Source organism: Tripterygium wilfordii, chromosome 19 (genome assembly GCF_013401445.1).
Source record: "Tripterygium wilfordii isolate XIE 37 chromosome 19, ASM1340144v1, whole genome shotgun sequence".
Classification (NCBI taxonomy): domain Eukaryota; kingdom Viridiplantae; phylum Streptophyta; class Magnoliopsida; order Celastrales; family Celastraceae; genus Tripterygium; species Tripterygium wilfordii.
Window position 1 is genome coordinate 501,639 of NC_052250.1, and position 24,211 is coordinate 525,849.

Consider the following 24,211-nt stretch of genomic DNA (forward strand, 5'->3'; position numbering starts at 1 on the left):
GGAACATGGATTCTGGCAAGAAATCTGGCAAGTCTTGCTTGTACTCTTCATCCAAATCATTTCCTGGAATGTTGATTTCAATAAGACCATCTTCTTCTTCTTCTTCTTCTTCTTCTGAAATTTCAAGAAATTGACTCCCATTGTTTGAACCAACCCAGTTGAGCTCAATACATTCACTTGTTAACAACTCATCAGAACTTTCACTATCTGATGGAAAATCTAATGACTCAACTTGGTATTCAATCATGTTGCCATCTCCATCACTTTCCTCGGAAACTTGATTTTCCTCTTCAATTTTCTCTTCAGGAGATGAAGTGGGTCTGCAAATGACATGCTCATTTTGAGCGGGATTTTCAATCAAACGCAATTTTTTCTTTGTGGGTTTGAATAGAAAAACTATTGTTGGAATAATCAAAATAGGGATTGTAAGAAGCAGAGAAGAGAATCCATAATTTGTGGAACAAGTGAGGAGTAATAATAGACAAGGAACAAAGACTGCAACACAGACCGGTGTGAGTTTCACCATTGAGACCATAAAATGTAGCAGATAATTTTCTCGAGAAAAATAATCAACAAAAGAGGACGAGAAAAAGAGATTTAGGGGAATACCCAGTTAAGAGAAGAACAAAAAGTCATAAACTTTTCTCTCTGCACTGATTTTCTTGCAGACTCATCAAAAGAAAATGAATTTACACAAGATAGAAGAAAGTCTCCAAGCTTATCGTGTGAGATTTTCCACCATAATCCCTCACTTTCCCTCTAAACAAACAGCTGGGTCTTCTGTTTTCTCTGATTCTCTTGGAAAACTACAAAAAATTGGAGCTCACAACAACTTTGGTAGTGCTGAATCCATGTGCAGAAACTCTGTGCACACCACATGGCACTGGGAAACCTATGTGGACATAAATGTTCTTTCCATTTTTATAGTTTTCAAGTTCCCCTTTTTCCACAACCAAACAAAAACCATTTACAGTAGCAGCTGTGTAGTCAAAAGGGTCACTTCCATAAAAAATAAAATTTCATTTAAGGCCCTTAAATCAGTTTTTTTTTCTGGGAAAGTTAAATTTCAATTTTTGGACACAATAATTAAAATGAATAGAAGTCAGTAGTAATGATGACCCATTAGTTATTGTCTGCAATTACACTACCAAAGAGTAATAATACTGTTCCATTTTTGCTATGCACGCATCTTCTTCCATGTCTCAATGGAGCCCCATGACTTTAGAGAAATTTTCCTGTCAGATTACCATAAATTTCCCTGTCTTTCTTCACAAACAAACAAAGCAAGAAAACTCAAAAAAGTTGACAGATTTCTTTCAATGTAGGCTTCGGAACCCTTGTCGGTGGGATTTGAATGTGCTATGTTTATTGGACTAATCCTTTACTACTTATTTAATATACTATTTCTGGTAAGGTGGCATGGGATTGGAGCACGTGTTGAGCGCACCGTTACTCTCGAGTTTCACGTGAAAGGGTGTCTCGAGGTGAGAATCACTCCGCTTATACTTTAGTGATGAATTTCGCGATAATCAAATTTTATGGATTTGGATGATTCAAAACTCGATTCTGATTGACAATAATATTATTGTGGTCAGTGGTAACGTGCGAAGGCATGAGACTTTGACCTAACTTATTTTATCGTCTTGTTAAAAATTTAAGCTGTTGTATGTGCAAATATGATAGATCGACAACAAATATCCATATCGGATTTGCGAAGTGCAATTGTCGGTTATTAAAAAAATTCCTATTGATTGCAGAGCCCGGTATCGAGCCAATAATAAAATTGGGCCGAATTGGGCCTGGCTGGTCATGTCCGTCCAAATACACAAGTCCATGAAGTTCTTGGCAGGTTTGGGCCTCATTTTGAAGTGTTGGAGTTGGGCCCAGTTTGATGCCGCCCAAGTCGGTTCATCACCGACTCTTCTCTGTTTTATTATTACCAGAAACATTCAGAGCATATTTAGGTCTTTTTGGTTGAAGATTCGCGTTTATCAATCTGAACAAACAAGGTTGTCTCCGGTTTTTGGTTCCGGTGTATCTGCTGCCACCTGATCCGGGCTGTATTGCCCTGTGGACGGTCTAATCCATGATCATAAGCGTCCTATGGACCCCTCGCCAGTAGACAACACTCCCCCAGCCGTTGAAGAAGATGAATGGGGTATTGTTCTCCATTGTTTTTTCTTTGATAGGAATTCCTGTTTGGTATCCGAGAAATTAATGGGAAAAAATTGAATGGTAAGAATAAAAGTTCATTGTTTGTGTAGTTGTGTCCAATTTGATGTTTTGAAACATGGGCTTTGTTGGTTTTTGTATGATGGGGTTGTTTGGTACATGTTTTTCAATAGGATGCTAGAATGTTAACTTATTAATAGACAGTAATCTTCAAAACAACGAACTGACTACAAAGATTCAAACGTTGTTTTGCTTTGTTTCTATTTTATATATATATTTTTTTAATTTTGGTTTGCAATTCTTATACTATTGACATTTGAGGCGAAATGTGTCACAGAAATATTATTCAATTTGTACAATTCTGTCATTGTAGAGGATTAGGTAATTTCTGGAATTTATACAATACTGTTATTGTTAGTTTTGATTTGTAATAGATTCTGATTTATGAATGTGGTGGTTTTGATTCTTTTGAATCTTGTTATTACATGTTGATTTGAGTTTTGATAGATATTCTTGCTGGGATTTGGGTTTTTTATTTACTCTATCATTCGGTTCAATTTGAGAATTCAGTGTGCTTACTAAAACAATTTGAGGTAAGGGTTTAGGCTCGAGGATGTTAGTTCTTGATTTGTAGTAATATAACAAAAACAAAACACTTTTCCAAGTGAAAAAGGGTTAAAGACTTAAAGCTGTAGCTTTGGTTGAATTTTCCTCTCGAGGAGTTAAACTTTGTTAAAACATTGGTCATGTAGGGATCCTTCTCGACTTCAGAAGGATGTTAGAGTTGCATGCCAGTTGTTGGCTTCTAATTAATATTAGTTTCCATATTGATAAAACTATAACTTTTTATGGGTGAAAGAAATCTCGATATTGGAGTTCCATTAGGTTACTTAAAGGGGAGTATTAGTTTAACGTGGGCGCCTAATAAATGATTTGGACTATGTATGCTATTCTATGCTGTCGCGTTCAGATTTACAATCACATGATAAAATATGTCAACCTGCGGCTGGTTTTGCCAGGGAGGCCTTTTCTTGAAAAATGAGTGGTGTGTCACGAGCAGATGAAATACTTTTGTAGTTGGTTGGGGTTTATAAATGGTATTTCTTTTCTGTAGCACGTCTAGCACCTATTACATGATGATCTTTATCAGCAATCTTGCTCATATGCAATAACCCTCTAAAACTCGAGGACTTATCTCATTATTAGGGCTTCATTTTCTTTTCTGACATTTGCACCCCTGGGCATATTTCATTGTTCTCATCTATATTGCTATAGTTGCATTCTCTGTCTGTTTAGCATACACTTTGTTGTTTTGTCAAATTTGCCCGACTGTTTCTGTTGAATACTATTTTTCAGTGAATAGGCTTCTTTAATGGGCAAAATTTGCTCTTACAATGCACAAAGTCGATATGCTGTATCCTCTAGTATTTCATGCTGCTCACAGCTCACTTCATCTCCTTTGTCTTTTGAAGCAATGAAAAGAATGATTGATGCAAGTATGTAAAGAGGGAATCTTAGAGTATCTTTGTCATTTTTAGGCCTTTTGCTATTCTTTGAGATAATCATTCATTTTTTTGTGCATCAAGTCCTGAAATATGTTTTTGGCTAATTTCCAGCCCGTCCTTATAGTTCATTAAAGTGTTTTTTTTTTTTTTAATATTTTATGTATGTCTTATTATACTTGTGAATAAGGAAGTACTGTTGGTAAAATATCAGTACTTTGTTTTTCTGGCAAATCTTGAAGAAGTGGATTAATGAGGTAGTGAGGTACTGTTATACACTTATACTTGGTTTGAATATCCTGGTTAGCCTGGCTGACTCCAAAATAGTTCCAGCCAGTACTTTAGTCTTGTAAGTTGTAACATTTAGATTACCTTTTCCTTTATAGTATCAGCCCTCCGTATCTCCCCTCTGAGAGCATTTGGTTTATAATGTATGTTTCATGTAATGCCATATGCGACATCCTTGGCAATCCTTTTTGTTAGTTATTTAAGTGTAATTCCAAGTATACTGACTGAATCCTTGGGTGTTGTCAGACACTGATGGATTCGTGATTCCGAGCCTGGGAATTGAAGATCAAGAAAAAGGTAAAACAGATGCTCCAGAAGTAGAAACCTTCAAACCTCCTCCTAAGGTGAGCTGCAAGTGTGTTGTTTTTCTCTGCCGGCATTGAAAGTCTTTCAAAAATCCATTCATGTGACTGACCTCTTCTCTTGAGCAGGATAAGAAAGAAGAGAACATTTACCTGGGTCCACACGGAGCCCCTCCTTCTCAAGCAAAACAGCAAGAGTTGAACACCTTCAGCCGCAAGCAGCGGTTCAAGCAGAAACTGAAGGAAGCAGACAGGAGGGTCGGTGGAACGGGGCGGGAGAATAAGCTAGAGAACCTGAGAGAGCTAGTTGGTGAAGATAAAGTGGGTGTTGGGAAAGTGAGTGCAAATATGTCAAGGGATTCTCCTAGGAATTGGCTTGATCCACACTGCCATGAGTCACAGTTTGAGAAGTGGCACTCACAGTGAGTAGAGTTTATCTGTTAGTTTAAGAATCTATTTGGTGAATTTAGCTCCCATAATTATATACTTTGATTGCTGTGAGACCAACAAAATAAGGTAATGTATTGTTACAATAATTGGTCAGCTAAAGTGAAATTCTTGTGTTTGAATCGAGTATTTATGCCAATATTTTGTCATTTTTCCCTTTTCCTTTGTGGGCGCATTATTCAATCTATATTTGAGAGTTGAGAAGTATGGTCCATTTTTGGGAAATTTCTGTGAGCAAGTTTATGTCCATATGGCTATATGGAAGACCAAATGGTATACTTATATGCTGTCATTTTCGGTTAAAAACAAGTATGGTCTGCTTTTAGATTCAAAAGAGAGACATGTTCAATCAACTCTCAGTGACCAGAATGAAGAGGAACTCCATACTTGGCCAAAAGTTCAAAAAGGTCAACAAAACTTCAAAACAAAGTCAAAGACTTAAAAAGGGACCCTTCTTTCTCCTACTTTGTGCTAACACAATCTTAAATGATTTTTTTTATGTTAAAACCTCATTATTATAAGTTAATGTCATCATAATGCTATAACATAAACCCTAAACTTCTTCAAAATTGATTTATTGCTAATTATGATGGAGATAAAGAGAATAAATTCAGAAGTTATGGTCCTTAATACAGAATCAACAATTACTATTTGAAGATATCCCATAAAAAAACATTTTTTTAAAAAAAGTGTTAAAAATCATATGGGTAATTTAGTAAATAACCCCCCATTTAATTCACAAAAAAAAAAGTTATTTGAAAAAATTACAGTCACAAAACCCACAATTAACTTGAGAATAAATCAGTAAACAACACTAGAAGCCAGAAAACCAAAAGCCAAAAAAAGCCACTGCCTACCATACTTCAGAGAATCTCTGCACACACACACCCCACTCCCATCAACTCTCCACAAAAACCCATCTCTCTCTCTCCACCTCTCTCCGTAAGACCCACCATGGAAATCCAAGAAAAGCTTCTGAAATTCAAGTTTCATTTTCTTTTTGCACTAATTTTGACCATATCTGTCTCTGCTCTGTTCTATTTAGCACCAAACTTTGCTACTATTTTGGCCTACTTTTGTCCTCTGTTTCTCTCCACAACTCTGTTTCTTGGTGCTGTCATCTTCTTGGGGAAGACCAGCTCGCTACCGGCTACCGATGACAAGGCTGGTGAGGGAATCTTGGACTATGTTGCTGCGCAACCTGAACATGCTGTAGACAGTTACAAGTCTGAATAGTTGGTGTTTTTTTTTTTTTTTATCCCCTTTCTTTTGTGGTTTGTAGTCTGAACTTTGAAGCAAATTTGAAATGTGTATTATTGTAATTTTTGTTTTTTTTTATGATGTTATTATAGTTGTTATTATGCATATGATCATGGTCTTAGTTGTGAAATTGATCTTTCTATCCCCCATATTTACATTGTTTAAGAAAAAATATTTTAAAATACAATTTATGCTTGAAACACAGTTTGGTCATTGGTGATCTCCTTTTTAGATCTCTTTATAGTGAATTATTAATAATTAGAAACTACTTGGAATAGTGGCTTGGTTTCATGGAGATAAAAAATTCAAATTGGTGAAATTAATTTTACCTTAGTGTTTGGGTATTTAATAAAAATAATTATTTGAGATCCAATTGATTAAGTAAAATATGTAGTTTACATAAATTAGATGAAAAAATCAATACTCAAACTTGAAAAATTAATTAAAAACATTGCCAATTTAGGGAATATGTTTTTATTTTTGTTTTGGGAATGAAAAAGGTTTTTTAAATTATTTTTTTGCATTGATTGGGTATAAACCAGCACCGACTACTTTTTTTAAAAAAAATTGTTAAAAAATACCCAAAAAAATTATCTTTAGATTATAAGAATTTTAAAATGTTTTGATAGTTGTACACTCGTACTGTGCATCTTGGGTCACACGTTGGCTCAAAGAGGTGCTCACGTGCTTGTGACTATACCGTATGTTCTTGATTGTTTAATCTGGTACGTGCACCGTAAGTGCGGCGGGACCCATTGCTAATATGATGTGATGATGATTAACGACATTGATTGTTCCATCATCTCTTTTGTGGGCCATTTCTTACAGTTGTGTGGCTTGATGACTATTCAGTGCGTGTGGGGGCCACAAAAATCAATCATATTATTCATATGGTTGTAAATTGAAATGTATTAGTTGGATTCATTCACCACTATGGCACTATTGATGGTTTATGGGCCTGTGGGCCAAGATAGGGTTATGCTTCTGGGCCTACAAGGCCTTCTTCACTAGAGTTGCAGCTCAAGCCTCTTGTCTTGTTTAGCAGAAACAAGTGTAGAAGAAGTACGTAAGGTCTACCAAATGATCATGCTTAGAAGTTCATAATCAAGCTTGTTTTTGCATTCTTTATTGATAAACGAATCCATTCACAAACTTGAGGAACTCGATTTTTTTTATAACTGAGAACGACACCATACAAGCTTGTTATTGAACATCCGATATGTGTAAAATGAGTAAGAAATTTCACTCTGCTCGTTCATCAAATCAACTTAAAATTCATGATCAAACTTATACATTTATCTTAACCATCGAACATAAACATATTCTCGTCATCAGAACACATAACAAGCTGTTCATAATCAAAGTATCAAACCTAATGCAAATTATGTGTAGAATATTACGCTTGTTGGAACGAAATTACCTGTTCATAATCAACACATAATACAAATCATATTTTGATTATAGTGCTTGTTGGATCGAAATTAGCATGACAAATGATCGCTTATAACAATACTAGCTGATCCAACACAGTCATCAGGAGCCAACATCTACTATACATATAGGCTTGTGCACCAGGGAAAAGAAATGGCAAAAACATTTAATATTGTGGACATATGTATATATATACATATATAGCGCAGAAAAGGTTACATGGGTGCACTGGCTGCAGTTAAAATAAGTAACATACAAAGTAGGCTCTCAGATTAATCTACATTGTTTTCTCATAAGTTATATCCAATATAGTAAAATGGAAGTTACCGTTCCGTTTGGGGCATTTGAGCGAGAATAATGTCCGAGACTGACAAGGTTCCTGATTGATCAACATCAAGATCCTCAAACTCCTCTAGTAAAACTGAAATATCTGCTTGACTAATCTTCCCCATCTCTTTCAGCTTGTATATAATGAACTCGGCAGCCCTGAAAACGCAAGAACAATTTTTTGTTTAGGTTCGGAACAACTCAACTTTCAATAAGCTTCCAATAGTAAAAGAATATGAAAGAACTACAAAAACGGAGCAATGCTATCACCGACAAGTGCATATGAAAATCGAAGCTTTGACATATATGACACAAATTTGACGCCTAATACTTACCCAACAATGCCATCATCATCAATGTCAGCTGCTTCAAGATCTGTGTTTGTTGTCTTTCGAGTGAGAACCCAATTAACGAGTGCTCTTTGTCTGTTTTCTGTTGCAAGCTCGGCAACGTAAAGATAAAACAGAGCTACGCAGATAGTACTGCCCAATATCCAAAACACTGCAAATACACGGCCACCTTTGGTTGAGAAGCTCTGATCTCCATAACCAAGGGTTGTGACGGTAGAACATACGCAATAGAAGGCATCGACAAAGCTCAGACCTTCAACAAAAACCAAGAAGATGGTCCCAACAATAATGAAGACCAACATAAGTATCGAAGTAAATATCGTCTTGTATTTCACTTTACTGAACTCAATATCCTCCAGCATTTCACTTTGATCTACTTTTTCATGCTTGTACATGGCTTTAAATAGCAATATTTCCTGCTTCTCGACCAAATTATCTGCGGCCTTGCTCAAAAGCATTCCAACTATAGCCATACCAGAGAAGACAAAACCACAGGCTAGTAACTTTGAGAGGACACTGTCTGGGACTAGATCACCATAACCAACGGTGGTCATGGTCACTATGGTGAAATAAACAGCATCAAGAAGTGCATCTGTTTTCATTCCAGTGATTTCGTCCCTCACAAAGTAAAAGCATATAGTGCCAATAACCAAGTACACGGCAGAGCAAAGGGCTGTCAGCTTAAAATTTGGGTGGAATTTACCGAAAATATATTCAGAGCGTGGAATTGGGCCTTTCCCATTATTATCTTGGGGAAGTAAATCTGCTACAGGTGCACTTCTACAACGACGAAATCGTCTTCTTTTGGGCACAACTTTGTTTCCTTTTCTAGGTGTCAAGTCTACTAATGTGGAGAGCAAGGGCTGATTTGCTTCGTTGCTGGCCATTAAGATAAATAAGCAAAAGTGAAGCAATAGTAGGACACCTGCAGATCATATCCCATTAATTTTTCAAATGACATGCATATAAGAGCCATTAACAATTACATAGTAAGCACAAACACCAGTATTAGCATCAATGTTATAGTATACGCTCATATAGAATCATGTGTAGATTATTTGCGAAAGACTTTCTCTTGAGTGAGTCCTCGCAGCAATGAGCTTGAATCGCAGCAATAAACATCAAGCTTATCATAAACAAGACTATCATTGCATACCCTGGTCGTATGGCATCATACAAATAACAGACCTATTTATCAGAGCTACACAAATGTAGATGCAGAAGAAACTCAAAGGGAAAATGAACTGAAAGAGAACATGACCTTTCTAATATTCATATTGAAAAATCAAATTCTCTCAATCCAAATAGCCTGTTTATAATCGAAAAAATAAGTCCAGTTTGATCAAGTTATCCGACATCATTGCTTCCAGCTAGCATCTGAATGTAGTTTTCTGTAAGTCAACAGTCGAAGATGCCAATTCTATTCATGATAGTAACTCATGATTCAACTGGGCCTGAATCCAAACAACCCAAATGACTGGGTTTCCGATAATTTTATGCACAAATCAGATCAGTTACAGTGCAGAGACTTCCTTTCCAAATAACCCCATAAACATGAGCCCATTCACACCATTTATGCAAAAACACACTCAAATTTCCATGAATAAAAAGCAACACAAGTGACTGGAAAAATGAAGGAATAAAATCTCAAGATCTAGTAACACAAAAGAATGAGAATGAAAAAATGCAACAAGATTCAAGCACAGAAGTCTCACAAGCGAAACCCAAACACAAATCCATCAAGATCTGACAATGAAACTTCTTTACAGAGAGTGAGTAAGTGTACACTTACCAGTCACTAGTGGGCTTCTCTGGAAATTTATAAACTGGGTTTTCGTTTTTTTCTTTGAAACTTCACGGAAAATTCGTCAAATCAATCTCTCTTGAAACACCCAATTGAAGTTATCTTCTCCTTCAATCTCTTGGCTTTGAATCTATTGAACCCGGACCGAGAAATTTCACAAACAGCGCCAAAATGGTGAAGATAGTTGGTTTTCTGGTTCTTTTTCCACTTTTGGCAAATACAAACTCTTTTATTTACAAATAATTCCCCTATTAGATCTTGATCTGAAGTATGAACAAGCAGATGAGATTATTATTTTGCGGCGCCTTAATCGCTGTCAATAATGTCACTCCATTGGAGGCTAATAGAGCTCCTTCGTCTACTAAAGCCCAAGCAAAATCTATCTACGAAAGCGTGAAAAAGCTCAGGTGTTGAGGCCAATTGGATATTAGTTACAGGCTTACAGCAATCTAAGGCCCAATTTCTTTTATAGTCATGGGCCATAAATTGCTGAGCCCAACGTGATATATGATACGGCATAGTGGCATACGGGCATAGATATAAAACTGATTGGAATTTCTTTTTCTCGGAAAAGCAAAATTATGGAGGGAAATAGTTCGGGCGCTGAACGCAGTGACTTGCTTCAGAAGATCAAAGGTCGAAATTCAAAACACTTCAGCTTACAAAACACAGTTTCGATTCAAATATGCTCAATGCATTCTCCTTCTCCATTGACCATTCCGTTAGGTGTATGTATGTATAAGGAAGACTGTAAGTGTACATTACTACATTCTATGTGATTTGCAGAGTTTACTCGGTCGATCGTGATGGATCTGAGCCACGGACGATCACCGTCGATCGTCATCGATAGATTCAGAAACTACTGCAGCAATCCCGATGTGAACTGGTTTGATTTTCATTTCCTAAATGGTCCTGAATTATCTGTTGCCTTTTGTTTTATCGAGTATCGCGTTTGTTCATTTAGTAGCTGAAATTCGAGTTTCAAATGATGTTTTTGTTATGGATGCCAAAAAAAATAGAAAAATGGAATACACACATTGAAGTGGTAGTAGAGTGTAGGGCTTTCTGAAATTCATTGAAAAATAATAGTTGATCTATGGTTGCAAATCTATACCAAGTTAATCAAAGATAGAAAGGATCCAGGAAGGGGAATTTTGGTATTATAGGAGCTTATAAACTATATTCTAAGTGTTTCTTTCAAAATTTGAAGTTGAAAAACTGCATTGATAACTTATCTAAGAAACACACTTGGTTGGTAATTGGTGTATGCAGCTTCTGCAATTCTGATTTGCCAAAAGGACAGGAGATTCTGGTGTTGCAAAGAGAGTGCCATGCTCGTAGAATAGGTGAGTTACATATCCTGAGTCAATCAAAGTACTAGAGTTTCATAACTTGACTTGTACAGCAATTTTAATGATCATTGAATATTGATGCTTCCATTTTTTGCATTCTGAATTTGTTGCGATTTTCCATTCTTCCTTCTTTTTCAGATTTCTTGCTACGAGTTCTATTAATTGTCCAGAAACTACTACAAGAAAACAGACATGGTTCAAAGAGAGATATATATTACATGCATCCATCTGTATTTAAAGGTGAATATGGGATCGATTGAGATTTTAATACTTGAATTGTGTTTCTTGTTTTATGATAGGTTGAAGCTTTCGGATTGTTGAGCAAATATCAAATCAAAAGTATACAGAAGCATTATATAGAATAAAAGTTGTCTTGCTAGTACTTTCGAGGGGATGGCTCATGAGTGGTTACTCTTGTCAATCTTTTTGTTCTGTTATCATTGGAGAGTGTGACGTGGCTCTCCTATGTCTATTCTTTTGCATGCCTGAGGGAGAGAGAGCTGCATGTTTTTTTGTTACAATTTACAAGTCTCATATATGATACCCAAAAGAAAATCTGCCAGCATTTTCACTTTTTACATTGAACTCTGCTTTGTTTTTCGTTATGCAGAACAATCTGCTGTTGATCGAGCTGTCAATGATATATGCATTCTTATGCAATGCAGTCGTCATAACCTTAATGTGGTTGGTAAATTCACTATATTTGTTTCCTTATATTTAAGGTCTACTGAAATCCCAATGAAACTTGGAATAACTGGCATGTTCACAGTGGGATAGTGTGGCCATCCTTTTAATGTAAAAATGGCGCATAATAAAAAAATTCAACTAGATCCAAGCACTTGCTTCTATTGTTTTCTTCCCTTTGTAAAACAAGTTAGAGTTTATCGTGGTTTAGATTAATTCCTATGATAACTACACAAAAAAGGTAAATTTTTTCTTTCCCTGGCAATTTCCCCTGACTAAGCTTATTAACATGTCACATGAAAACCCACACATAAATGCAAAGGTAATATGTATAGGGAGTCCCTACATTGACAACTAATAAATGGGAAAATTTGAAAGTTTTACAAATGGAAATTTTCATATCTGTAGTAGTTCTATACAGCTGCTCTGTAATTTGAGTTGAAATTGGTGTAATTTAGATATTTTGCCTCATTTAAGCTTCCTTTTGGCAGGTGTCTGTTGGAAAAGGGTGAGTACTTCTGATTTCCTTCAACCTTTTGAATATGAGAAGATTATTGAATTTATTAGTTTCTAATGTATGCATTTTTCAAGATAGAAGATAAATGTTCTTATATTTGGTGAACAAAATTCATTTTCTCTAATGTCGGTGACAGTCTGTCTAACCAATTATATATAGCTTGTAGTGCATGGTGGTTAACTTTTGCAGTTTTAGATCATGGAGTTGGAAACTAATTTTTTTTCTCTATATAAACACATCTAAGGATTTGTAGTAGATATATTTGATTTATATAGTAACCTTTAATGTCATCTCTAATGCCCTAGTTAATCCACAGCGTAATCTTCTAGGTTTTAGAGATGACACATTAGTGAGGAGAAGTCCTGCCTTTTTCTGGGTCTTGAGTTTAGAAAGATATTTTCCTTGCTTTTGTTATCATATTCATAGAATTATGCACAAAGTTTCTGTTGGAAATGGCAATCAATTAATGGTTAATATTTTGTTGAGTTGAGCTTGGTTTTAGTAGTCTATATTATGTATGCTCAACCACCCCTTTCCTACTATTTTTCTTTTAAATGAGAGTGCATTTGATTTTTCATTTTCTTATTGATCCATTTATATGTCATTTAGGTTGGTGATGGGCTGGTTAAGATTCTTCGAAGATGGAAGGAAATACAATTGCATAAATTGTCCTAGCACAGTAAGATTGGACGACTTTGATAATGAAAATTATGGCATCAGTATCTACAATATGACAATTTATCTGCTTTGGTTGCAGGCCCATCCTGTCCCTGTCTATGTGAAGGAAGTCACGGGTATCCTGCAATAGATCAACTGTAATGAAGTAACATGAGTTATTGATAATCATTGATCCAAAAAATCCTGTTAGGGCATTTCACAAGTTTTATGGATGATGTTGACATTTTATTTTCACAATCATACTATCATAGCATTTGGGATTCATGTAGTTAGTTCCTCGTGTGCATGAGATAAAATGTGTTACTTACCCCTTGACTTTTGCATATAGACATTGTAAGTACTGCCCAGTACATACTGGTTGTAGAGAAGGAATCAGGTAAAGCTTTTCATTTTGCAATACTGATGTTCCATGGTGGGAATGAGTAATTTATATCTTTAAGAAATGCATTCATTCATTTAGCATTATGTTACTGGCTATGCAGTTTTCCAGCGTCTAGCAAATGACCGATTTTGTCACATGAACCGCTGCATTGTTGTCACAGTAATTAGCAAATTTACTCCAGTCTCCATTTCCAAGTCTTCTTTTATTGGTCTTTTTTTTTTCCTTTTTCAACTGTGTCTTTTCCAATTTGCAGGGAAGAGGCTATCCGGACATTCCCACTAGAAGGTAGAAATCCCTCTTTTGATGATAATAGATGCAATGATATGGTCTGAGATAAGATGTTTATGCCAGCCTTATGATTTTGAGTCTTATTTGGCTGTCTTGGTGTGTAAACACAAGCACATCCATCAGGTTTTTGCGAGTGCTCACTGATACGTTGCGTCTACCTATATATTGCTTGGTAGATTGTGATCCATATGGCTTTGACATCCTAACTACTTATCGGTTTGGATCTATGGTAAGAAACTTGATTGAAGATCATTTAATTCTTATAGTTCTTCATGCTACTTAAGCCAGTTAATTGACAGCAGACTAGCTACTATGACAGTAAGACTGCAATTCTATTTTTATCCACCATTTTGACTTCATCCTTTTTCCACTTTGATCTTTGAAAGCAATTGGCCTATGATGCTGAATCTCTACGCATTCCAGAAGTACGCTGGCTTGGACCTTTCCCTTCTGATTCTGAGAAGTATTGTATCCCCCAACACTGTCTTCTTCCTTTGACCATAGAAGGTCGGTCAGATGGTAACGTTGGTGGTTATAAAATTCAAGTGTCTCTCTTATTATATATAACTGGTTTGTGTAAGGCTCTTCCAAAAATTTTGGCAGATAAGAGGAAAATTGAAGCCATGTTATCCCGATGCTACTTGCACCGGGAGGTGCCACAATGGAGGTAGAGTTTTGAGTTATCATACATACTGGGATTTGGCTACTATTCTTGTGAAACCGAGTACATACAAGCCTCTGATTTCTTTTTGGCTACTGAAGGTTGGAGCTGGAGTTGATGTTCCATAGAGGAGTCAAGTACGAGATTGAAGCATTGTCCGTGCACTCTCTTTCATTCTTGTCAGAAGTGTACATACCATCTAAGATTCAAGGTAGAGTTCACATTTAACCCTTCACTCATAAAACAAGAATTGTGCACTCAATCTTTCTGATTATAACGCCATTAAAATTTTACAAAGCTAGTAGGTTTTTGTCGTCGTGCCATTAAAATTTTACAAACCCATTTCAATGTCTATGGAGCTTATTTTTAGTATGTACCATGAGTCAACCAAAATACAACAGTATTACAGAGAGAAGATATCAAAATTGATTCCAATTCCAAAAAAGGAAAAAATTATTCCGATTTGGCCTCCTTTAGACTCTGATTTTTGCTTATTTTATTAATATTTCTTCAATAAGATATTACAGATAGATTGAAGGAATGAAATAAATGTTGACAACGTAAGATGAGTAGGAAAATTGAAATACGAGTGGAATAATCAGTATAATAGGAAAAATTGGATTCCCCTTTATTAGATTTATTTTATCATTAATAATTACCATAAATATTTTGCTTAACTAATACAGTGCTTAGAAAGAGTATCAATAAGTTTATAATGTTTAACAAGAAACTCTTACAAGAGTATTTGATCTCTTCTTCTTCTTCTTCACCCACAACAAGTTTGATGCAATGGATACCTCCGCAGAAATGGTGTGGCTACAATTCTTTCTTTGCTTCTTGAACTGTGTGATAATTATTTTGGTTATCTTCAATTCGAAAATATTATTTATTTATGTTATTTTGTTTTTGACAGAGTTGCGTTATGAAAGTGAACATCCATTGTGATGAATGTAAGACAAAGATGATGGCAGTTCTTCAGAATCTCCAAGGTATATTGAATGATGAATGATTAATGATGATCTCCCCATTAAACTAATTAACTTTAGATTTTATATACTCTTTTTCTTACATAATTCTTTTTATTAAATCAAAATCAAAATTAATGTGTTTTTTTTTTGATAGGAGTATATTCAGTTGTGTTAGAGGGAGATCAAGCAACAGTGAAGATTAAAGGCACAGTAAGTCCAGATTTTATTTTGAGAGTTCTTGAAAGGAGTAGTAAACATGGACAGGTTTCAAATTTTAGGTTAGATGGCCAAGTTGGGGTTAGAGGAAATTATTATAATGGACCAAATGATTATCCCCCATATGAGCCCCCATACCCACCATACTTAAGAGGCCCAGGCCCAGACTATCCATACTACCCACCAGGCCCAGAATATCAATACTACCCACAAGGCCTGTCCCTCCCACCACCACCACCCCTGCCGTATGGTCTACTGCCTCCTCCTCCACCTTATCCTCTGCCGTCGCCACCACGGCATAATTGGTATTCTTATTATTGATTCACTTTCATACATGTTTTCCTCATTTCATTGGTTGTATTGAATTTAATGACTACATTGTTGACAGAGATGCTCCATTATTTGGGGTAGTTAACATTTTCTTCTTGCAATTGTATTAATTGTGGAATTAAATTTGTTTCAGTGTCATGGCGTTGAGCAGTGAGGGTTGGGGAACATTTCAATAAAAAAATATCTTTGAATTTTTCATTAAAATGTTCTCGAATTCTCTCCTCACCAACGTCAACGAAAGTCGCATGAATCCATGTTTGTACGAATTTCTTATTATTTTCTTTATTTGGACAGGAAAATATAGGGTTGCTAATGCAAAGCCTGTGTATCACATAAGTCCCAAATTTAGGTGTTATTTGTGAGACTAATATCTCATATTGGATTGGCATAATCTAATTGAGTGATATATAAGTAAAGTCTTTACATCTCTCACAGTCTAAGAATCAATAGTGATGGCCCGCGGAAAGCAAATCTGTGTGAATACTTGACCTAGATTGAGCAATATATTTATTATTTTTGATGTGATTGGATTTGTATTCCCAACCGATGGTCCTTCTAGATGTATGTCTTAATGTCAGTTGATGTGCAATAGATAAATATAATGTGAATCAATTTTTTCATCCAATAGGAAATTGATTTCACTTTGAATTGTGTATATATATATGTATATATATATATATATATATATAGAGAGAGAGAGAGAGAGGACACATTACTTGAAGAGCATCTGATAGATTTTTTCTCTCTTTGATGTGTCATCCACAAATTGGGTTATGAAAATGAAAGCCCATAACTCTAACCACAGAAGCGTAAAAACCTTTTAATAGATTCTATGGCCACATGTGATGTACAATGACACATATAATAGATTTATTGAGACATTATATAGTCAGTCTCCCCTATATATGTGTGTGTAGGGACTGTAATTTATTTTTATTTTTTTGAGAAAAAAATGCATAAACAAATATTTCAAGTTACCTGGTGCGAGTCCACACCAAATTTTTTTTTTTTTTTTGTGGATTTATCTAAAACATGTAATTTATAGTTCATTGTACGAATTTAATAAATTTATACAGTGCAGATCCAAAGAGAACAGAAATTGAAAAAAAAAAAACAATTCATATAAACAATATTCAGTGGAAGAAGAAAGTATAATTTTCGTGGAAAAATCAATTGGAAGGATAGGAGATGGAATAATAACTAGAAATACTTTTTACTTTATTTTAGAGATTCTCGACCGAATTTGAATGTGGCCTTTCCTGTGGAGTAAAATAACCTTTAATTTGTTTGTTTGTAGTTCTATTTTTGTCCCCAACAACATGTGGATATGGAAGCTTGAGTGATATTCCTTTTCTTTTGTTTTTTGTTTTTTTTAAAATGGGTAAGGGTGAGCAATATAACAACCTTTGGAACATTACTATGTGAATAGCCACCCGCTAAGTGATGTTGTCTAAGGAATGTTTGGCTCGAATGGAACGTTAATAATTTATCCCATATTTGATTGTCATAACTCAATCCAGTGATACATAAGCAAATGTCTAGTTTCTCTTACACAACCAACGAGTTTGTTAAAGAGTCAAGAAAGTCTTGACGTCACATATTAGGTACCCATTGAAAAGTCGGGTCATGGATAATATGGGTTGTGATGAGAGACTCCAATCTCCAACCAACGCGTTTCTGACATAAGAATCAATATCGACGGCTCAGGAAGAAAGCCCTACGAGCCTTTGGCTCAAAGCGACAATTGTAGTATTTAGGCTAAGTTTTCTAATAGGAAAATCTACACTTGAAAAATCTGATATCCATATCACACAAATTATTCATCATTCTATCTAAGTGATGTTCTATATGAAGTGTTTGACTCAAATGGAATGTTAAGACTTTGTCACATATCGGATTGGCATAACCCCATCAATCAAGTGACATTATAACAAAGGTTCAATCCCTTTCAAACAACCAATGCGCTATATGTTGGACTAGAGAGGACAATATTGGGTTGTGATGAGAGGGACTCCAATCTCTAACCAACGCGTTTCTTGGGTTTAAAAACCAATAGCAACAATACAAGTAAAACTAAGTCGTGTAGGTTCAAATGGACAATATTGATTTCTAGTGTTTAGACTGAATTTTCAAATAGGAAAATCCATACTTGGAAAGTCTCATATCCATATCATGCATATTATTCATAGACAATGCTAGAGACCCCCAAAAGTCCTCCAAATCTATGTGGCATTAAAATAGCCATTGATTAAAAACACATATGTAGGGCCCACTTCACATCCAATGGGGGTCATTTGGGAGTCACTTTTTAGGGGTCTCAAGCATTATCCATTATTCATCATTCTTGCTAGTATCTCCAAAATAAAAATAAAATTGATGAAGACTAGCTAGCATATAAAGAACCAGAATATGAAATAAGTTTTCCCTTGATCTGAACCCGTAAAATCATAAGATGCCCTAGCTAGTTGCAACGGTTAGAACTTCAATCGTATAGTTGAAGATATATATATATGCAAGAGAATCATTAGTTTGACCTACTAATTTACTCTACTGATTAAATTATCATGTTTATGTTAAAATGGTTTGTTAAGTGAAATTCGAATTCCCACTAACCATAACTTTGTGGATTTTACCTAAAGAATGTTCCAAGTCAATGGGGGACTTGATCAAGAATATCAATTGCTTTAGAAAACGTTGAAATGTTTGGCATTCATATAAGACAAAAATTAACCGATCAGTTTCTTCTGTCTAAAGTTAAGGCAATTAGGGCTTTTTTAATGTCTAAGTTAGCTCTAACAATCATTTTCATCAAGACAAAATTAAAATTCATAGGATTCATGAGAACCAAATATCTTATACACACATGGGCATGTCTATTTGTTTCTAATGGATTTATATCTAGTTTTTCTCACCAAATGTTTATCATATATATATGTGTGTATATATATATGTGCGTGTGCATTTTCCATTGGGTAATTTTTGATTGGTTGGATTATATGCTAGACATATTTCATTTCAAATCTTAATTAATAATCCACCCATGAGTTGTCTTCATCCAATTCTTATTTTTCATTTTTTTAAACACTCGATAATTAAACTGATTTAAAGTTAAATTTAATCACAAATTCATGTAAGTTTTATGTCCACATATTATTCATGGCAATTAAGCTACTAATAATTTTATAATGAAATGAGAATAATTGTTAATTTTTGATGAATTTTGCAACATCTTCATGTTGATAGACAAAGAACAAAAGAAGTAAATTGTGTAGTTTTTAATCATAGTGAAGTACACCTATGTGCATAAAAAAAGATTGTATATATAATTATTTTACAAAACATTACTATATTTCAAACTATAGTCTTGACTTAATAAGGTGTATCATGTCACTAAGCCATAACTAGCTTTTTTCTTGCTTCAATCCTTAGTTCCTCCTTCATCTTCCTAATGAACTCTTCAAATTTCTTGTTGAGTTCTTCTGCTTCTTCTTCTTCTTGGTCTCCTTCAATATTGTGGGAAAATCCACTATGTGGTACTCTTTTCTCTTCTTCTCCTCCATCTTCATCCACAAGAACCCACTTTGTGGACAAAAACCCACTTTGATCATGATCTCCTTCTTGTTCTTCACCATCCTCAGCAATCATCAACTCTTGGGTTGGAATTCTCACAATCACATCCTCTTGATTCATGTACAAATGATCATGTTCTTGATCATTCACTAGTGCATTTTGATTAGTACTATCCTCCAATGAAATCTCTTGTGATACCTCAATCTCATGAGGTTGTGGGTGAGTAGTTAGATAATCCTTGATGGGTTCATGGGTATGGTTTGATTTAGACTTGGGTTTTGAAAAATTGATCAAGCCAAAGTCTTTTGCCACGAAGACTAGGAGTCCATTGCATAGGAGGAACATGCAATTCTTGTCTATGGAGTGTGTGTACAATTGAAAGGGTAATGTTGAGAGGTAGAACTTCAAGGAATGGAAAATATAAAGCCAAGAAAATTGAGTTAATAACAAAGAGAGAAATGAAATTGAAAGTAGGAATTTTGTCACCTTTTTTAGGCTCTTGTGCTCTTTCTCACCCATCTCCCTCTCTCTCTCTTGGTGGATCCTTGAAGGGAAGTTAATAAGATTGCTGAGAAAGGTTGGTATAAGAAAACCTCACATGAGGATCTCCTTATATAGAGGTGACTTATGATTGCTTAGAAAGGTTGGTATGAGAAAACCTCACATGAGGGTCTACCTATATGGAGGTGATCACTTACTTCTTGATATTTCTTGATGAATTGACAAAAGTAACCTTGACAACGTGTGTGTGGCACATTGAGTTACCTATTATACTTGACAATGTTGGAATTTTGTAGGTGCCCCAATCCATCTAGGTAAAGACTTCTACTTTGGTGGGTTTGTGAATGAGAAATGGCATTCATAAAGAGTTGGGAACAAATAAATAATAAAGATACTCACCTTTTAAATTCACCTTTTGCATGAGTTAATGATTAATTTGGCATTGTTAAGAAAAAAAAAGATGATATATGTAATGCACCAAAAGTAGTACATATAAGCTTATTTGATGCATAAGAAACTTGATTTGTATATAGTAAATATTGAATCAAGTTAAAACCTCATTTTAAAAGTTTGTTGTAACAGTCGACTAGAGTGGGTGGGGCCACAAGCCTTTGCAGTGCAAGCTCGGTGGTGTTGGGTGACTTATCGAGTGACAAACGGGTTAGGTCTCTTATTTCACATCGTTTAGGAGAATATGTGAATTACATTGTATAATAGTTCAAATTTACAAACTAGTTACAAGTGCTTTTTGTGGGCCCAAATTAGTAAGGGCTGATGTTGAGCTTGAGAAGACAAAGCCCTATGAGCCAGTATGGGCTGGCCTAAAGTGGACAAACTATTACCACTACGGAAGAGCGGGTTGTCACATTTGTTCATGAGCAAAGCAAGGGCATGAAGAAACTTGACTTAGCTAGCTCAATTTGACTCGACTCATTTTTACCTCTAATAAATTTTAAAAAAAAATTATGAAAAAATGGTGGACACGAGTGACTAGCATTAACAATCCCTTGGACGTGATCATAAGAGCATTCACCCGTTGTGGAATATTCGATTTGAGTCATAATTATGTATGAAGGACGGGCCCATCAACCACAATCCCGTCAAAGTGTAGCACTAACATAAACCTCTCCCAACAACATTTGGTTCGCGAAATTTAACCCAACTAGCGCTCTACTATAACTCATGTAAATACCTTATTCGAACTCGTACCCCTAATAATGTTAGTCGAGTTAGGATCTCATTATGAACATGTTCTATAGCAATCTTTCCTGAGAGAATGTCTTGAATTCAAGGCAACTCAAATTATTCCATTATTGTGAAGCTGTGAAGGGACCTTCCACTACCACCAATTTCCTCTTTTCCAAAAGGTTTTCACCGACTTCATGATTTGCGTTACCTAATAACCATAAAAATAGAAGAAAAAGAATAAAATTCCCAATTTTTCATACTTCTAAAATATTCTATGATATATTACCAAATTTTTTCGAAAGCATTCGAAATATATATAATCATAAAATTAGTTGTATTATATATATATATATATATATATGTATGTATGTATGTATGTATGTATATTTGGGTTATTTTATAATTTCCAAATTTTGCAAATAAAATTGCTTCTCCCTTAAAACAATAGCATGACATAATTTTTAGACAAGAAAAAAAAAATTACAACTTAATTGGCTATCTACCTTTCCAAGTAAAAAACAATTGCATTCCAAAAACTAATTTCATTCATTTATAGCACCTACTGTACCAACTAACTAATCTTGTGTGTCAAATCTTCATGGCGTCAAAAAGAACTTTTTGTATGTGATTTTTGACATTTTTTTCTTTGAGATTGATTCCACTTTATTTTTTTTTTCTCACTTTTGAAAAAAAAAAGAAAAAGAATATGAGAGTCTTCACCACATATATAAAGTTTATTCAAATTCTTTTTTGAAAAGAAAAGTGAATATTCACCAAAAAAAGAAAAGAAAATAGACCCAAGAAAATTTTTTTTTAAAAAAAGTTTCTGCTGGCTCTACTAGTCAAAGACAAATGGATTGAAGATAATAAAGAGTAAGTTAGTTACAACTACTAATGGTGTCAATTGGAGTGTATTAGTCAAATTAATTATGACTTCACAATCTCCAAAAAATAAAAATAAAGTTTTATAGAACTAATTATACAAAGCATGATATAAGCAATATCATTATTGTATTGCAAAGTTTGTTCGCCGTTATCCTAACTCGTATATATGAATTGAGTCTTTTGAGCCTTCTGTACGAACAGATTATTTGCGACTAATTCTTAATAATATGCAACTGTTCCTCTTAAAAAAAAATTAGACGTAATTAACAATACTCTTGCATATTTTAACACTTTGCACATACAATATATGCTGACATTATATATTTACATTTACTTCTGACATCATAATTAAAGACTTGGTTAATAATTACTTATTTGCTTAATATTTACAACACCCAAAAAGACTCTTTTTTTTTGTTGCTTCATCATATATAACAAAACCCTTAATTAGATATATATAAAGCAAACCAAATTAAGATTTCTTTTTGGTGGAAACATTTTAAAGTTGATCAGGCCAAAGGAATGCTCCCATAGCAAAAGACCTCTTCTCATCAAGAGTACCCTTAAAGCTAAGGCCATACTCTTTGAGAAGCATATCAACCTTCCACTCCTCCATCTTCTCATAATCCACTTTTTTGTACCTTGGATAGTGAAGTGGCATTTGGAACCCATTTGGGTATTCTTCTCTCTTCACCACTTCAATCTTGTTCTCCTCCACCTTCAAGCACTTCAACCCATTAATAGTGCTACTCTTCACACTCTCTTTGTGGTGGTGGTGGTGATTGACATGCCCTTCACTACTAGGGTACCCTAAAGTGGTAAAAGCAGAATTAAGATGCCACTTCAAAGCCATATCTCTCTTAATTTAATTTCTAGCTAGAGATTTCTAAACCTAGCTAAATAGCATAAATTGCACTCATATATATATGGGTGGGGTGTAAGGGCATTATCGGTATATACAAATATTTGCAAATGTGTTTTTTATTTTATTATCTTTGAAATTATCTTGGGGTTTCCTTGTTTTGTGGCAATAAAAGATGTTTGAAAGGTCATTTGGAGGCCAGCTAAGGGTCCATTTTTATTATTTAATTAGTAGTTTTTTAGTTTCTTTTGATGATTAGAATTATATAATTAGGGGGTTTGCCCAAAGATGGAGAGTATCTATTCATTGATGGGATATTTTTGGAAAATGATTCAAAATTAATTGTGGGTTTCAATAATTGATTTATGAGGATAATGCCTCTTTGGAGAGGGTTGGTACTTGGTGATGATTTAAGAAGCGATAATGCTATTCTTAGTGAGATGGGGATAAGGTCCAAAGTTGTGTTCAGTCTAGAAGAAGTCATCAAGAGCTTTAGGTGGTGCTTTTGTTTATTTCTTTTAATCATATTTAATTTGTTTTAATGATGACTAATTAACTGAAGTTAATCTCAAACTTGTGTTTCATTTTAATAAAATTTTAGTGATTGGTCTTGATATAAGTGTTTTTATGTGATAATTATGATGTCGATGCATATTGATTACTTAGGTTGTATTTGATAACAACGATTGTTGCGAATTTATAACCTGTAAAATAAGATCTTATAACCTATGAAATAAGATCTTATAACCTATGAAACATAAAACTTCTCTTCGAGACTTATCTTTCTAAATGTCGTCATCAACGATTTAACAAACTCAAAAGTTAGCGATCCACAAGTTTTCTTCTTCTTTTTTTAGTGTTTGGTTGTGTCAAACCTTATTTTCCAAACGATATTACCAAACACAATGCTAACTAGTAAGAAAACATAAATTTTTTATGCTTCTAAATAAAAGTTTTCATATTTATCCATGCCCATTTTAAACATCATTTTTTGGGTCAAGGTTTCTGCTTGTTCTTTATTTTTCCAAATTAAATGTGGGACATACCAATCTCTTCATCTTTTATTTAATTGTCATTTTATTAGTGATAAATGGGTGAGCTAATCCCAACTACAACATAAAGCCAAATGGATCCTACAAGGCTGATGTAAGGATATGTATGATATAACCCACTTTGGTGGAAATTCTCTTTTTATTTGTTTATTAATTTTGTTCAAACACTGGACTAAAAAAAACCCATATCGCAA

General features: G+C 34.6%; 6 protein-coding genes across 8 annotated transcripts; 3 read left to right on the forward strand and 3 right to left on the reverse strand.

The window, feature by feature from the left end:
* Nucleotides 1-1,947: 1,947 nt before the first annotated feature.
* LOC119985235 lies at nucleotides 1,948-4,873 on the forward strand. Its single transcript, XM_038829466.1, has 3 exons — nucleotides 1,948-2,158; nucleotides 4,209-4,306; nucleotides 4,394-4,873. The coding sequence occupies exons 1-3, from the start codon at nucleotides 2,104-2,106 to the stop codon at nucleotides 4,688-4,690; spliced, it is 450 nt and encodes a 149-aa protein (XP_038685394.1). The 5' UTR covers nucleotides 1,948-2,103; the 3' UTR covers nucleotides 4,691-4,873.
* A 2,579-nt stretch (nucleotides 4,874-7,452) lies between these two features.
* Nucleotides 7,453-10,180, reverse strand: LOC119985001 (two-pore potassium channel 1-like). 2 transcript variants are annotated; one of them, XM_038829146.1, is made up of 3 exons: nucleotides 9,872-10,180; nucleotides 8,065-9,004; nucleotides 7,453-7,888 (listed from the first exon to the last, which is right to left on the reverse strand). In XM_038829146.1, the coding sequence occupies exons 2-3, from the start codon at nucleotides 8,964-8,966 to the stop codon at nucleotides 7,726-7,728; spliced, it is 1,065 nt and encodes a 354-aa protein (XP_038685074.1). In that variant the 5' UTR covers nucleotides 8,967-9,004; nucleotides 9,872-10,180; the 3' UTR covers nucleotides 7,453-7,725. The 2 variants fall into 2 exon arrangements, with proteins under 2 accessions (XP_038685074.1, XP_038685073.1); XM_038829145.1 differs by lacking the exon at nucleotides 9,872-10,180 and adding an exon at nucleotides 9,795-9,856.
* A 273-nt stretch (nucleotides 10,181-10,453) lies between these two features.
* Nucleotides 10,454-15,813, forward strand: LOC119985363 (meiotic recombination protein SPO11-1). 2 transcript variants are annotated; one of them, XM_038829644.1, is made up of 17 exons: nucleotides 10,454-10,519; nucleotides 10,670-10,769; nucleotides 11,156-11,229; nucleotides 11,374-11,475; nucleotides 11,846-11,919; nucleotides 12,411-12,427; nucleotides 13,046-13,115; nucleotides 13,194-13,230; nucleotides 13,443-13,490; nucleotides 13,597-13,655; nucleotides 13,750-13,781; nucleotides 13,896-14,013; nucleotides 14,171-14,291; nucleotides 14,388-14,451; nucleotides 14,547-14,656; nucleotides 15,359-15,434; nucleotides 15,568-15,813. In XM_038829644.1, the coding sequence occupies exons 1-16, from the start codon at nucleotides 10,465-10,467 to the stop codon at nucleotides 15,388-15,390; spliced, it is 1,113 nt and encodes a 370-aa protein (XP_038685572.1). In that variant the 5' UTR covers nucleotides 10,454-10,464; the 3' UTR covers nucleotides 15,391-15,434; nucleotides 15,568-15,813. The 2 variants fall into 2 exon arrangements, with proteins under 2 accessions (XP_038685572.1, XP_038685573.1); XM_038829645.1 differs by having other exon boundaries at nucleotides 13,908-14,013.
* Nucleotides 15,407-16,135, forward strand: LOC119986097 (leucine-rich repeat extensin-like protein 5). The gene is made up of 3 exons (XM_038830649.1): nucleotides 15,407-15,434; nucleotides 15,568-15,934; nucleotides 16,093-16,135. The coding sequence occupies exons 1-3, from the start codon at nucleotides 15,407-15,409 to the stop codon at nucleotides 16,133-16,135; spliced, it is 438 nt and encodes a 145-aa protein (XP_038686577.1).
* Nucleotides 16,136-19,259: 3,124 nt separating this feature from the next.
* Nucleotides 19,260-20,167, reverse strand: LOC119985993. Its single transcript, XM_038830503.1, has one exon. The coding sequence runs from the start codon at nucleotides 20,046-20,048 to the stop codon at nucleotides 19,350-19,352; it is 699 nt and encodes a 232-aa protein (XP_038686431.1). The 5' UTR covers nucleotides 20,049-20,167; the 3' UTR covers nucleotides 19,260-19,349.
* A 2,196-nt stretch (nucleotides 20,168-22,363) lies between these two features.
* Nucleotides 22,364-22,986, reverse strand: LOC119986287. Its single transcript, XM_038830865.1, has one exon. The coding sequence runs from the start codon at nucleotides 22,954-22,956 to the stop codon at nucleotides 22,603-22,605; it is 354 nt and encodes a 117-aa protein (XP_038686793.1). The 5' UTR covers nucleotides 22,957-22,986; the 3' UTR covers nucleotides 22,364-22,602.
* Nucleotides 22,987-24,211: the final 1,225 nt, after the last annotated feature.